Below are 12,168 nucleotides of genomic sequence, written 5' to 3'. Positions count from 1 at the left end.
GTATTAGAAATTAGACATTAGATGATGTCTTCAAAACAGACACACTCTAATATGCGTATTAATAAGTGTCCTTTTAGTATTTTTCAACCTCCCTAGATGGGATAAGTTCTATGACAATTGACACACCTAAGCATTTTTGTTGGTCAATGGCATTTTCCAATGAAGGCAAATGAAGATCAAGGTCATTACGGTAATACTAATCAGACTTTTGGCGGCCATGGATTACTCATGGAGAAGATGGTACAATATGTTGCTAATATGCTCACCACTTCTGGTAGAGAATGTTTACAAACTTACTCTGGCTGTCTGATGCAATTCCACTGTTATGCATCAATTAGCAAAGCAATAAAATTGAAAATTGAGAGATGCTATTTTCAGAATTAAAAAAAAAAAAACAACAACAACAACGAAAGACAGTATCGTAGTAAGTCTGTATGTATATAAGGTTCAGTTTGTGGTATATACATATATATATAAAACAAAATGTACTAACAGATTCTATAGATAATTCAGTAGCCCACAAAGGTTTTCTGCATCCTTTAAAAAATTAAAATATTATTGTGTGAGTGTATAGGGTATAGGATACAAACTGAAAGCTCTTCCAGGCTTTCAGTTTGTATCATGTACCCTAAAGTAGATGACAGCATAATTGCAAAACTGTGATCACTGTGGAATTTATCGTTTATTTATTTATTGAAGATATCCTCTATTACTTAGAAGTGGTTTCAGATTTTTTTATCATGCATCCTATTCACGCCATAACATTTTAGTTTTGTAAAGGTTTGTGGACACCCTGTACATTGGATAAATATGCTGGGATGATTAACATTACTTTCACAAATGCTTTAGCAACAGTGGCATCCAGCTTTCTGTCTGAGGGACAATGAAAATTTTTCCATGTTGTCACATACCACTTTCACTCGTCAGTAGGAAATAGTGGTCATTTAAGAAGCTACATACGAAGTTTGTTCACATATGCAGTTTTCTCTTGGAATAGTGATTGAAATTTTTGGCCATTACCTTTATTGAGTGCTAATTTAATTTTTTAATTGAAAGAAAATTGAGCCACGCTGAGAAAATACAGATACACGGTTTATTTATTAAACATATAAAAATGGTTAAAGTAGTAAAATAAATATATATAAAACATCAATAGCTTTCGGACATAAGTTGCCCTTCCTCAGTTTGAAGCATTAATACAAAATTAAAGAATGCATAGTCGGTATGGTGGTCATGCGCGGTGAACGGCGTGACACAGGTGCAGACAACAATTAGCAGCTGGAAGTAGAAGTTTGTGGTTGTAACTGCAAAGCTCATGTTTGCTGTGTGTGCCAACGTCCATCATTCAGAAGGATGGCTGCCTCGGTGATGAGATGGATGTGACCTGCTATGTTCCGGTTAATTTTTTAATAAATTAAATTATTTGATGTTTACAGCACTTCTGTATGCAGAAATTTAAAAGGTTTTGATCCATTAAAGGGAGATTTTTTCTATTATATTAAAAAAAATTCTATACAAGTGAAAACAATGAATGTTGACTAAAACAGTAAGTGATCTAATTATCTATAATGAAAGTAAAATGCTTTAAACAAAGCCATTTATATTCATTTTTACTAAAAACTAACAGGTTATCAACTTACTACAGTGAAGCAGGAAACCATTCAGACAATCAATATGGCTTTAAGCAGGGTAACTCTACAGAGGTTGCCCTGCACCACCTACTTACAACAGTGTAGAGTACAGAGAAAAAATATGTTGGCCATTTCAATAGATTTTGCTGGGGCATTTGATTTACTCTGGTGGCATAGTGTCCTTAGGAGACTCCGCCAGACAAATGTCCCACAAAACCTCTATCAGATACCTCATAGACAGAAGTGTCTCAGTTTGTATAAGGTTCTAGTAGCTGACACGCCCTGTGACTAAGGGGCCCATAGAGCTCAATCCTTGGTCTGCTCTTCTGGACAATTGTCCTGGATGAATTTCTGGCCTTGGATCTGGGTCCAGTGGACATTCTGGCCTTTGCAGACGATTTGATTCTCCATGTGAAAAGTAATACAAGAGCAGTGGTAGAGCAAAAGTCAAAGGCCACCCTCATGCAACTGCAGGAGTGGGCACAAATGCATATGCTCAGGATATCGCCCGACAAAACAAAATCAATACTTTTGAAAGGAAAACTAAACATAAGGAGACCCTGCAAATCAAAATTAATGCAACAACAACTAAAATGGTACAAGAATTAAATACCTGGTTGTTGTTTCTGACTCAAAATTAACTTTCTATCCAGTGCTGTAGCCATAAAATTAGCAGAGAGTATATGGTGCTTATTAATCAAATTCCAGCGGGTATATGGGGTATACCCGTGTATATATACAGGGTGATTCACTACCAGTGCGACAAACTTGCAGGAGGTGTAGGGGGCACAAAGATGAATCAGAATCACATAGCACTGCAGGGTTCGAAATGCCTTTGTCATGCGGTAGAGGACGTTGAACGGGAGGTCGCATGAACAGCGATCCCGCTGGAAGTCAGCATTTGCGAACCGGTTCCCGAGGCAGTAGGATGGACGAGTATTCAAACGTTGAACTGGCCGATATGCACCTCACGTATGGAGCTGCGGACTGTAATGGGCGCGTCGCTCTGGGCTTGTACCAGGAACGTTTCCCGCACAGGCGTGCTCCTCATCATATGATTTTCGCACGTGTACAGAGAAGGTTACGTGAGACTGGTTGTTTCACGAGAGGTACCATGAATCGAGAGCGAATGACGAGGACGCCAGACAACGAGGAGAATGTCCTACGTCTTGCAGAAGGTAATCCAAGTACGAGTACTCGAGCGATAGGCCAACGATTAGATATTTCCCAATCCACTGTATGGAGGATACTGTCAACAAACCAAATGAGTTAATGCCATCTGCAACGCGTCCAATCATTGGAGCCTGTGGATTATCCACTCCGGAGGACTTTTGCTACTTGGTTTCTTCAACAGAGTGCGGCAGACAGCGCATTTGCTGTGTCCGTATTGTGCATGGATGAGGCAAGTTTCACAAGAGAGGGAACCTTCAATCAACATAATGCCCATTTGTGAGCTTTGGAGAACCCGCATGGTACGCGAACACGTGCAACTCAATGCCGTTTCTCTGTCAATGTTTGGGCCGGCATTGTTGGAGACCACCTCATTGGACCGTACCTTCTGGCCCCCTCGTCTGGACGGTAGGGCATACTTGATCTTTCTACAGCAAGTCCTGCCTGAATTTATTGAAGAAGCACATGTTCCTGAGTCGTTGCGCTGCTCGATGTGGTTCCAGAATGATGGGGCTCCCCCACATTACACCAATGATGTCTGCCAACACCTAAACGTTACATTTGGACAGCATTGGATAGGTTGTGGTGGTCCGGTTCATTGGCCTGCTAGATCACCGGACCTATCATACCTGGACTTCTGCTGGGATCAAATGAAGACATTGGTGTACGAGACCCCCGTTGATTCAGTTGAAGACCTCGTCGCTCGCATCTCTGTAGCTGCTGGGGAGATTCGAGACACGCCAGGAATCTTCCAGAACGTTAGGGATTCCATGCGGTGGCGCTGTGAAGCCTGTGTGACTGCTTCTGGTCGAACTTTCGAACACCTTCTGTAGCATGGTTTTTTGCCAATGTAAAACTTGTCATTAAAATGATTTCTGTTACACTAACGAGTTGCTGTTTCTGTTCTTTTTCTTTGCTTCTTTGTTCACGCGACCTCCCACATGACAAAGCCATTTCGGACCCTGCAATGCTATGTGATTCCGATTCGTCTTTCTGCCCCCTACACCTCCTGCAAGTTTGTCGCACTAGTAGTGAATCACCCTGTATATATATATATATCTGGTTTATTTCAAGTCTTTCAAAAACCAGAAGTATGTGCTATTCACCTAAAAAAATCCAGAGAGTATATGGTGTATACCTACATATACCCTCCACTACAAGCCCTGCTTCTATCTCCAGATGGCATATCTGTCAAAAAAAAAGTGAGAAATTACACAGTTGTGATTTTCAGGATCGGTAAAACAGAATGGGGGCCCAAAAGAAGGATCCTGGCAATCATCTACAGAGCAGTCTTCTTACAGGTGATCACCTATGGAGCCAGTGCATGGTTCATTCGTATGGCCATAGTCAGAAACAGGAACAATTTTGAAATGATACAAAGAACAATCCTACTCACTATTACCAGGGCATGTTGCACTGTGAGCACACTGGCACTGCAGGTGCTGGCTGGTGCTCTCCTACTGTATTGGAAATTGCCAAAAGAGGATTATACTATAGACTCAGGAAGGGCACACCTACAGAATTTCTGGGGATAGCCCTGGACACAGCCAATAACATCAAGGCTGAAAGGAAGAAAATTACCACAAGACTCCACAAGACAAATAATTGGGAGCAGGTAAACCCAAGGTGCTGTCACCAAAAGGTTTCTGCCATACGTGGCAATGGTTAGTCCAAAGCCACCAAAATGGTTTGCCTCTGGACTCTATACAACACCTACATTCTGACAGGTTACGGCTCCCTAAAGGCAAACCTCACTTCCTTAGGACTGACTGATGATCCAAACTGCACATGCAGCGAGAGTGAAGACTGGGCACACATTCCATATGAATGTAAAATCAAAGAAATTTACTAGAATCAATCAGCCACTGTAAGTGTTGAAGAGGGTGAAACTAACGAGATCAATATGAAAAGATGGGTAAGGAATGGTTGCATTCTCTCACCCATGCTATTTAACATCTATTCTGAAGTCATTTTCCAAAATGCATTGTGGGAAAGGAAAGAAGGAATAAAAATAAATGGTCAGCTGATAAATAACATACGATACTGCTATATTCATAGAAAATACAGAAGACGTTCAACTACTTTTGGACTATATTAATGACAAATGCAATGATATGGGTCTAAGAATCAATGTCAACAAGACTAAATTCATGACCGTCAGTAAAACTCCAATAAGCCAAGTCAGCTTTTATTGAATGGAGCTCTAACAGATAGAGTGACTCATTTTAAATATCTTGCTGGTTCACTAAATGCTGATCTAGATCAGGAAATAAAGGCAAGAATAGGGGTTGCAAGAAATGCCTTCACAAAATATAGAATACTGCTGTGTAACAATGCTCTAGATCTGCCAATCAGACTGAAATTTGTTAGATGCTATGTGTGGTTTATACTATTATACGGAGTTGAAACCTGGACTTTGAAAACATCTAGCATGAACAAAATATTGGCCTTCGAAATGTGGATCTACAGATGCCTGCTAAAAATATCTTGGTTAGACAAAATCACCAATATTGAAGTCTTGAAAAGAGCTGGAAGAAAACATGAATTGTTGAATTTAGTGAAGAGAAGGCAGTTATTCCTGCTCCAAGTAATAATAGAGGGAAAGAGGAGTGGGGAGGAGGAGGAAATTTTCATGGCTGAAAAACATCTGCAGCTAGACAGGCAGATCAGCTGAGGATCTTTTTCATCTCACCCAAGACAGAAAGAGGTACAGCATAGTGATCGTCAACCTCCAATAAGGAGATAGCATCCAAAGAAGAAGAAGAATCCAAATTTTCATGTAAACACAGAAAGGTATAAAATAAATGGAGAAAAAATTATATTATTAATTCAATGAGTTTTTCTGAATATGCAATCAATATGTATTCCTCACAACTATTTTAAATGAGCATACCCTACACCATTGGCGTATCAAGGTACCATCGTAAGGGGGGCATAGGACCAAGTGTTTGAATGTTTTTTTTAGATAGACTTAGGAACACTTATACATGCACATAATGTTTTATTATCTTTATTTGAATATTAGGAAAACATGTGAATAATAATACTTATTAATCAAAAAATGTTATATTATTTACAAACATTTGGCAATATACCACATGGAACAAACAAGTTTATGAAATATATAAGAAAATTATAAAAGGAAAGAATAATAGAAGTACATGCAGAGGCAGATTTACAGTGAAGTTAATGAAGCTTCAGGGGGCCCCTAGCAATATGTCCCATGGTCATATGTTTTTGCAAGATTTTGCAAAAGTAAGATATTTTAACCACAACTGGTTAACACTGCAGTCTCTTTCCATTCCAAGTTCCCCTTCATCACACTGTCATGTTGGGTGGTGTTGGAGACTTTGAGTGGCCACCAACTTTAAGAAAAATACAAAGAAATTTTGCATTCTTTTTCTTAAAGAGAGGCCCCAAAAATTGTATAAGCTTTAGGCCCCACAAAACCTCCATATCGCCCTGCACAGCTATGAAAAATGCTATGCTACTTTCTGTCGTTTCACGTTCTGTATAGCCAATTTTCTTGAATGGCAATACTCTCTGATGCTGAAAACTAAAGGGATCTTCAGCTTTCTTGTGCTTTGTTTATATTACGATGTCTTTCAATATCACTTAATTCAGCTGTCAGAATGCATTTACAATATTTACAAAAACATTTTAAATAATCAGTCTAATTTGCAGAGCAGTTCTTATATTTAGCTTCTTTGAGCCACTGATCACGAAAGTGTTGACTATATTTTTTGCTCATTTTCAAAAAGGGGCAAAATTACACACTATACAGGTGACCCCCGCTTAACGCTGATAATTCGTTCCGTAAAAACAGAGCAGTAAGTGAATCCGCGCTAAGCGAGCGCCACATTCCCAAAAGGTAACATATGTATTTGTGAGTTGCGGTCCGTGCCATAGGATATTTCCTAATAAATAATCAACGGTAATGAAAAGATGCACAAATGTCGGTCAAAATATTTAATATTCAAATATTTGTACATATAAAATATTCTGCATTACATACGTATAATTATGTGGTAACTACTTACGTATAAAATTAAACTTAAAATTCCAATTAAAATCATGAATTTAATTGATCTAAATTGATTTAATTTAATTGATCTAAATTGATTTAATTTAATTGATGAATTTAATCAAGAAAAATGTGTGGATTTTGGGTTGAACTTTGGCCCTCTTCCAAATAAACTAAAAGGGGTATTAATTTTAAATCCCCCGCAGCGTTACCACCCAACAATAAAGTCAACCGATCCTTCGCCGCTTTGAAACCTGGCATGGTTTTTTGTTCTTTCAATATGAAACTTCTTTTAGGCATTCGTTTCCACAAAAGTCCTGCTTTATGTATGTTAAAAACTTGTTGAGAAGTATAACACATAATACCCCTCTTCAATAATACAAGTTCTTTTTTGAAAGTTTCGGCTCTGTAATCTGCACTTGCGGCTTCTCCCTGGATTTTAAATCTATTCAACCAGCCCTTACTAGTTTTAAATGGTTCCACATTTTTTTTTTTTTTTTTTTATATAGGTGAGTTTTCTTCAGATCATTATATTGGCTAATCTCTCTCTCTCTTTCTTTTTTAATAATATTTAACTTAATTGAATTCTGCATTGGATATTATCTTCAATAAAATTAGTTAAAGTCTTTCCATTTCAATCCTAATAGCCGGCCTAGCCCTAGTTTCTTGCAGTGGAACAACTATCTTTCCCGCTGCTAAAATTAATTCTTAATTTTTTTTTATAATTGTTCTTACAGTTAAACTTTCAAGTCCTAAATTATGGCACACATCCGCTTGTCTTTGACCAGAATCGATTCGCTTCAAAACGTCTAATTTAATTTTCAAATTCAGTCTTTTTCTTACATTTATAGTCTTCGTACTGCGCTCAGACGTTGTTGCTTTTTCATTCTTATCAGCCATTATTAACTCTTCGAAAATGTAACTGCATTGGTTGCATTAATTATGATACAATGTTCAAGTAAACTGTCCATTTCGCACGATGTCTAATACGGTACTGAGTGATGACTAGACTTCGGATAAATGCATATAACGCAAATATTACAAGCAATATACTTGATCATTTTTTAAAATGTTGCTCTCAGAACTACGTAACAAGTCACTGTACTGCAATTAAATTAGCGTGCGAGAAAATTTTCTCGGCGTGGGAAACGTTTTAATGCTGTTTTGGTATTAATTTTCAAGCTATCGACTCCATCAAATGAAACGATTTCGTTAAGTATGGCAAAAATGCAATCTATAAAAGAGCGTTATAGTGATCTGTGACAGCGTTATAGTCAGATATGGGTTATAATATAAAACAGCGTTATAGCAAATCAGCGTAAAGCGAACAGTGTTATAACGGGGGCCTGTGGTAGTTTAATATGAAAATTCATAAGCCAAAAAAAAAAAAAAAATAATAATAATAATTAGTTACCTGCTAAAAGTAATTGAATCATTACAAACGAAAAAGGACAAGTTTTTGTCAACACTGTTAAACCTATTCAGAACAGTGGTTTGTGTGCAGAAACGATTTAAGTTATTGCATCTATGTTTTGGGCAGTCTACTCCAGTAATTCGAAAAGTGAACCAGCATAAAGCGACCCTCAGTATTAGGAAAGTTAGACTGCATAAAGTCGAATTTCAAAGAAAGGAAGCTGAAGAAGAGTTCTGAGTGATTGGTGGAAATTCATATTACAATATTTCTCCAATCTGTAAATGATCCAGCAACAAATTTTCAATAATAAAAAAAAAATTACTGACATAAGAGTAATAAAATTACAAATCGTTCTGTGAAATAATATAATGATACACTCAAAATTGAAAATATTCGAAAATTTTATTAAGTACAATACACAATAGCATTTACTGAACAAAACTTAACATTTAATGAGATTACCGAGGCTAGATATTTTTAGATAATTGTTCAAAATTTGGTTGAAATTTTGCAATTCTCAATACTGATTGAAGATGCTCATCTGTTATTCTGTTTCTTTTTAAATATTTATTTGATTTTGTGCATGAAAATATTTGCTCTCAAACATATGTTAATCTGAACAAAGTATCCATTTTCATGGCCGAGTGGGCTTTATAAAAATTATTCTAGGGCTGTATCCGGCCTGCGTGCCATAGGTTAGACACCACTGATGTAAACTAATGATAAATCGGAATAATAAATTTACTTACATTTTCAGCCTTTCTATCACAGGTCAGAAAAGAATGGTTGTATAATGGTAATGGGTGAATTTTTTTCGTGCTCTGAGAAACCTGAAAACACTTGAAAATGTAGAATCACACAATAGTACATGATGCTTGATAACAGCTGCAGAACTTTCTTTCTCTGCCAATAAATAAAAATGAAAATATCTGTGATTTGCTGAATTTTTCTGTTTTGTTTCCCACTCTCGTTTCCCCAGTTTCTATTTCGAGTAACTTTGCAACAAAATTTCCCACCACAAGCGAAAACAGAACAGATATATTTAAAACGGTTATAAAATGTATTAAAAGTGACAAAGTCCAGTCCTGTTGGCTGTATAGAAAGAAAGCAATTGACAAGGGTAGAATGTTGTTGTGAAAATGGCAAATGAACCTCAAAATTTAATGAAACTGCATGCTTTGGAATAACATGTTGGGCAGACAACTTCTGTGATTGAGACACACTAATTTTGGGGTGACTGAAGTAGATGTTTTACTCTTCCTTGTCATTGTTTAATTCACTCTCTGAACACCATGGGATAAACACTAATTACAAGAAAGGTTCCTCCCAATGCACCAGTCACTTACAGAGTGCATGGATATATGCAAGGTTCAAAGGATCAGCAATTTAGATGTGTCTCTGGTTAGCATAGTAATAACTCATTCGGAGTCCTTGTAGTTTTCCTTTTCAGATAAACAAAAAAAGGGGGGGGGGGACAAATCTAAGGCACTAAAATGACAACACTGGTCATAGCAAGGCTGTTATATGACAAATTTGTGTATTGTAAAAAATAAAACCATCTACCCACATACACAAAAAATGTAAAATAAATTTAACACTAGAATAAAATCAGATGTGATGTATATCTGTATTTGGCACTGGTTTTGCTGAATATTTCATGACTATCTTTTATTTGTTACTATTTCTATAAGCATGGCACAGTCAAAACAATACTCGGAAGGCCAGACGCTGTGCTGATAAAAATGTGTTACATTTAATTTTAAAAAAGACTTGTATACTAATGAAATTCGTTAATTGTCTTGAGAAATGAATCTGTCTTCCAAATTTCATAGGCCCCTTTCAAGCTCGGGCCCAAATGCGGCTGCATTGGCATAGTTATGCCACTGAACAAAATCGCTGTTTTTTCTGGAGATATTGTCTTTCAGTTAGCTCTTTGTGCACTGAAACACCTTGAGAGAATAGAGAAGCAAAATGCCTCCTGCATTCTTTTTCTTTAATTTCGAATTTTTGGTTAAGAGAGTGCATATGCCCTTTCTCCCCTGCCCCTCTTAAAGTTTACTGGTTCCAACTGGTACCAGACTAAGGTTCGGTTTATGACTAACAACTTCCAAAAGGCATCACAAATTTAGTTGTGTTAATTTTTGAAAAAAAAAAAGCTTATAACACTTTAGCATTAGTCGAGGCATATGATTCAAGAAAGCAAGCTCATACAGCATCAGCCAAAAAAAAAAAAAAAAAAAACACCCTTCCCATTTCCCACATTCGGTCACTTCAAATGTTTGTCTAGTTCAGCCTTAAATTTATTTAAGCTATCAATTTCCACAACAACAGATGGAAGTCTGTTCCAGCAATCAGCTACCTGTTGGCTAAAGGCAAACTTCTGCACATCAATTCTACAACTGTCTTTCCTCAATTTGAATCTATGCCCCCTCAGGTTCTAAGTCTGAGCAAGCGGAAGTACCTGTCAGCATTCAGCCTGCTCAAACCATTAAAGGCCTTATACACCTCAATCAGATCACCTCACAGGTGCCTAGCCTCCAGATGCTGTTGTTGTTGTTGTTGTTATTTGGTTTTTAGGAGCATTAGCAACTAAGGCCATTTTGCTCCAGGAATATGCGGTGGTCATTCCCTGACCTTTCCACATCCTCCGTATTTGGTGGTGACGGGCTCGAACCCCGGTCTAATCAAGAAGCGTGTGCTACGCACTGCTGCTCCTTCCCACCTGGCTACGGAGGCACCTCCTCCAGATGCTGCAACTTGCAGAACTTGAGCCTTTCTTCATAAGTGCTCCCCTTTGTTCCCCTCACTTCTCTGTACTCATTCTAGCAACTCTACATCCTACCTAAAATGAGGCCTCCAGACCTGTATACAGTACTCAAGGTGTGGCCTGACCACTGCCTTATACAAAGGGATAATCACCTCCATGTCTCTGCAAAATTCTTATATTCTTATATATCACTGACAAAACTCCATGACCTGCTCTGGCAGCCCATCTGCACTGCTCAGAGAACTTCATATCTGACTGCACAATTACCCCCAGGTCTTTTTCATTCTCCATTTCACTTAATACGATGCTGCTCATTACTTGGTATTACACAGCAGATTAGCAAAAATCATCGTTATTTATAATATACACACACATATGAATGAATGAAATAATACACAAGCATAATGAAACACTAGCACTGTGATTTAAACAATCAGAAGAAAGGTTAATAATGAGTTACCTCGATAGAAAACAGTGAAAACTGAAAAAATGAAAATTGAGATAACGAAAAGACTGGTGAAAAATATTAGGTATCAAGTAATACTATAACAATAAAAAGGGAAGTGACACACACATTATTAAAATACTAAATATTAAAAAATGGCATACAATGATAATATAAAATACTTACTCAGATGCTAACCAAGTAAAACTTATACCTCCTTTAACATCACTCTGCTCACTGATTAAATGAGCAATTTGAGCTCCAAGAGAGACCAAAAACCAACACATACCAATTGCTAAAAACCATCTAAAAATAAAAGAGAACACATTTATTAGGTTTAAATTATATTAAATGTAATATAATTTAAATATAACCGTTTGGTTACTGTAATTCCTTTTTCCTCCTGAGCATATGAAGGATAATCATAGTGAGATCCAATACCCCTCCACCTTTAATTTTGAAATATAAAAATATCTTTAAGACATTAAGTCTAATGATAATAATATCATTATGTTATCTAAATCTGTTATACTATAATATCACTATAATAACATTGGCCAACATTATTTTTACCTCTGCTGAAATATCAGCTGTTTACAGTCAAATTTTTGTGTGTGGATTTAGAAGATAATTCTTAAATTATCTTCTAAATCACAATCACAATTTCTACATACACAGGTTTTTTGTGTTTACCCTTAATACATATCACACTACAGT

General features: G+C 37.0%; 1 protein-coding gene across 3 annotated transcripts in view; it reads right to left on the bottom strand.

Annotated features, from left to right (window-relative positions):
- The window catches only part of GrlHz (Gustatory receptor-like Holozoa), a 235,172-nt gene that overhangs the window by 72,090 nt on the left and 150,914 nt on the right, over positions 1-12,168 (bottom strand). For all 3 annotated transcript variants that reach the window (XM_090381276.1, XM_090381277.1, XM_090381278.1), the window contains exon 7: positions 11,638-11,757. In XM_090381276.1, the coding sequence (XP_090237402.1) occupies positions 11,638-11,757 (120 nt within the window). The remainder of the gene's footprint in view (positions 1-11,637; positions 11,758-12,168) is intronic.

This window comes from Mastigoproctus giganteus, chromosome 9, assembly GCF_048544385.1.
Source record: "Mastigoproctus giganteus isolate SK-2022 chromosome 9, ASM4854438v1, whole genome shotgun sequence".
Classification (NCBI taxonomy): Eukaryota; Metazoa; Arthropoda; class Arachnida; order Uropygi; family Thelyphonidae; genus Mastigoproctus; species Mastigoproctus giganteus.
This window is presented reverse-complemented; position numbering and strand designations above follow the sequence as displayed.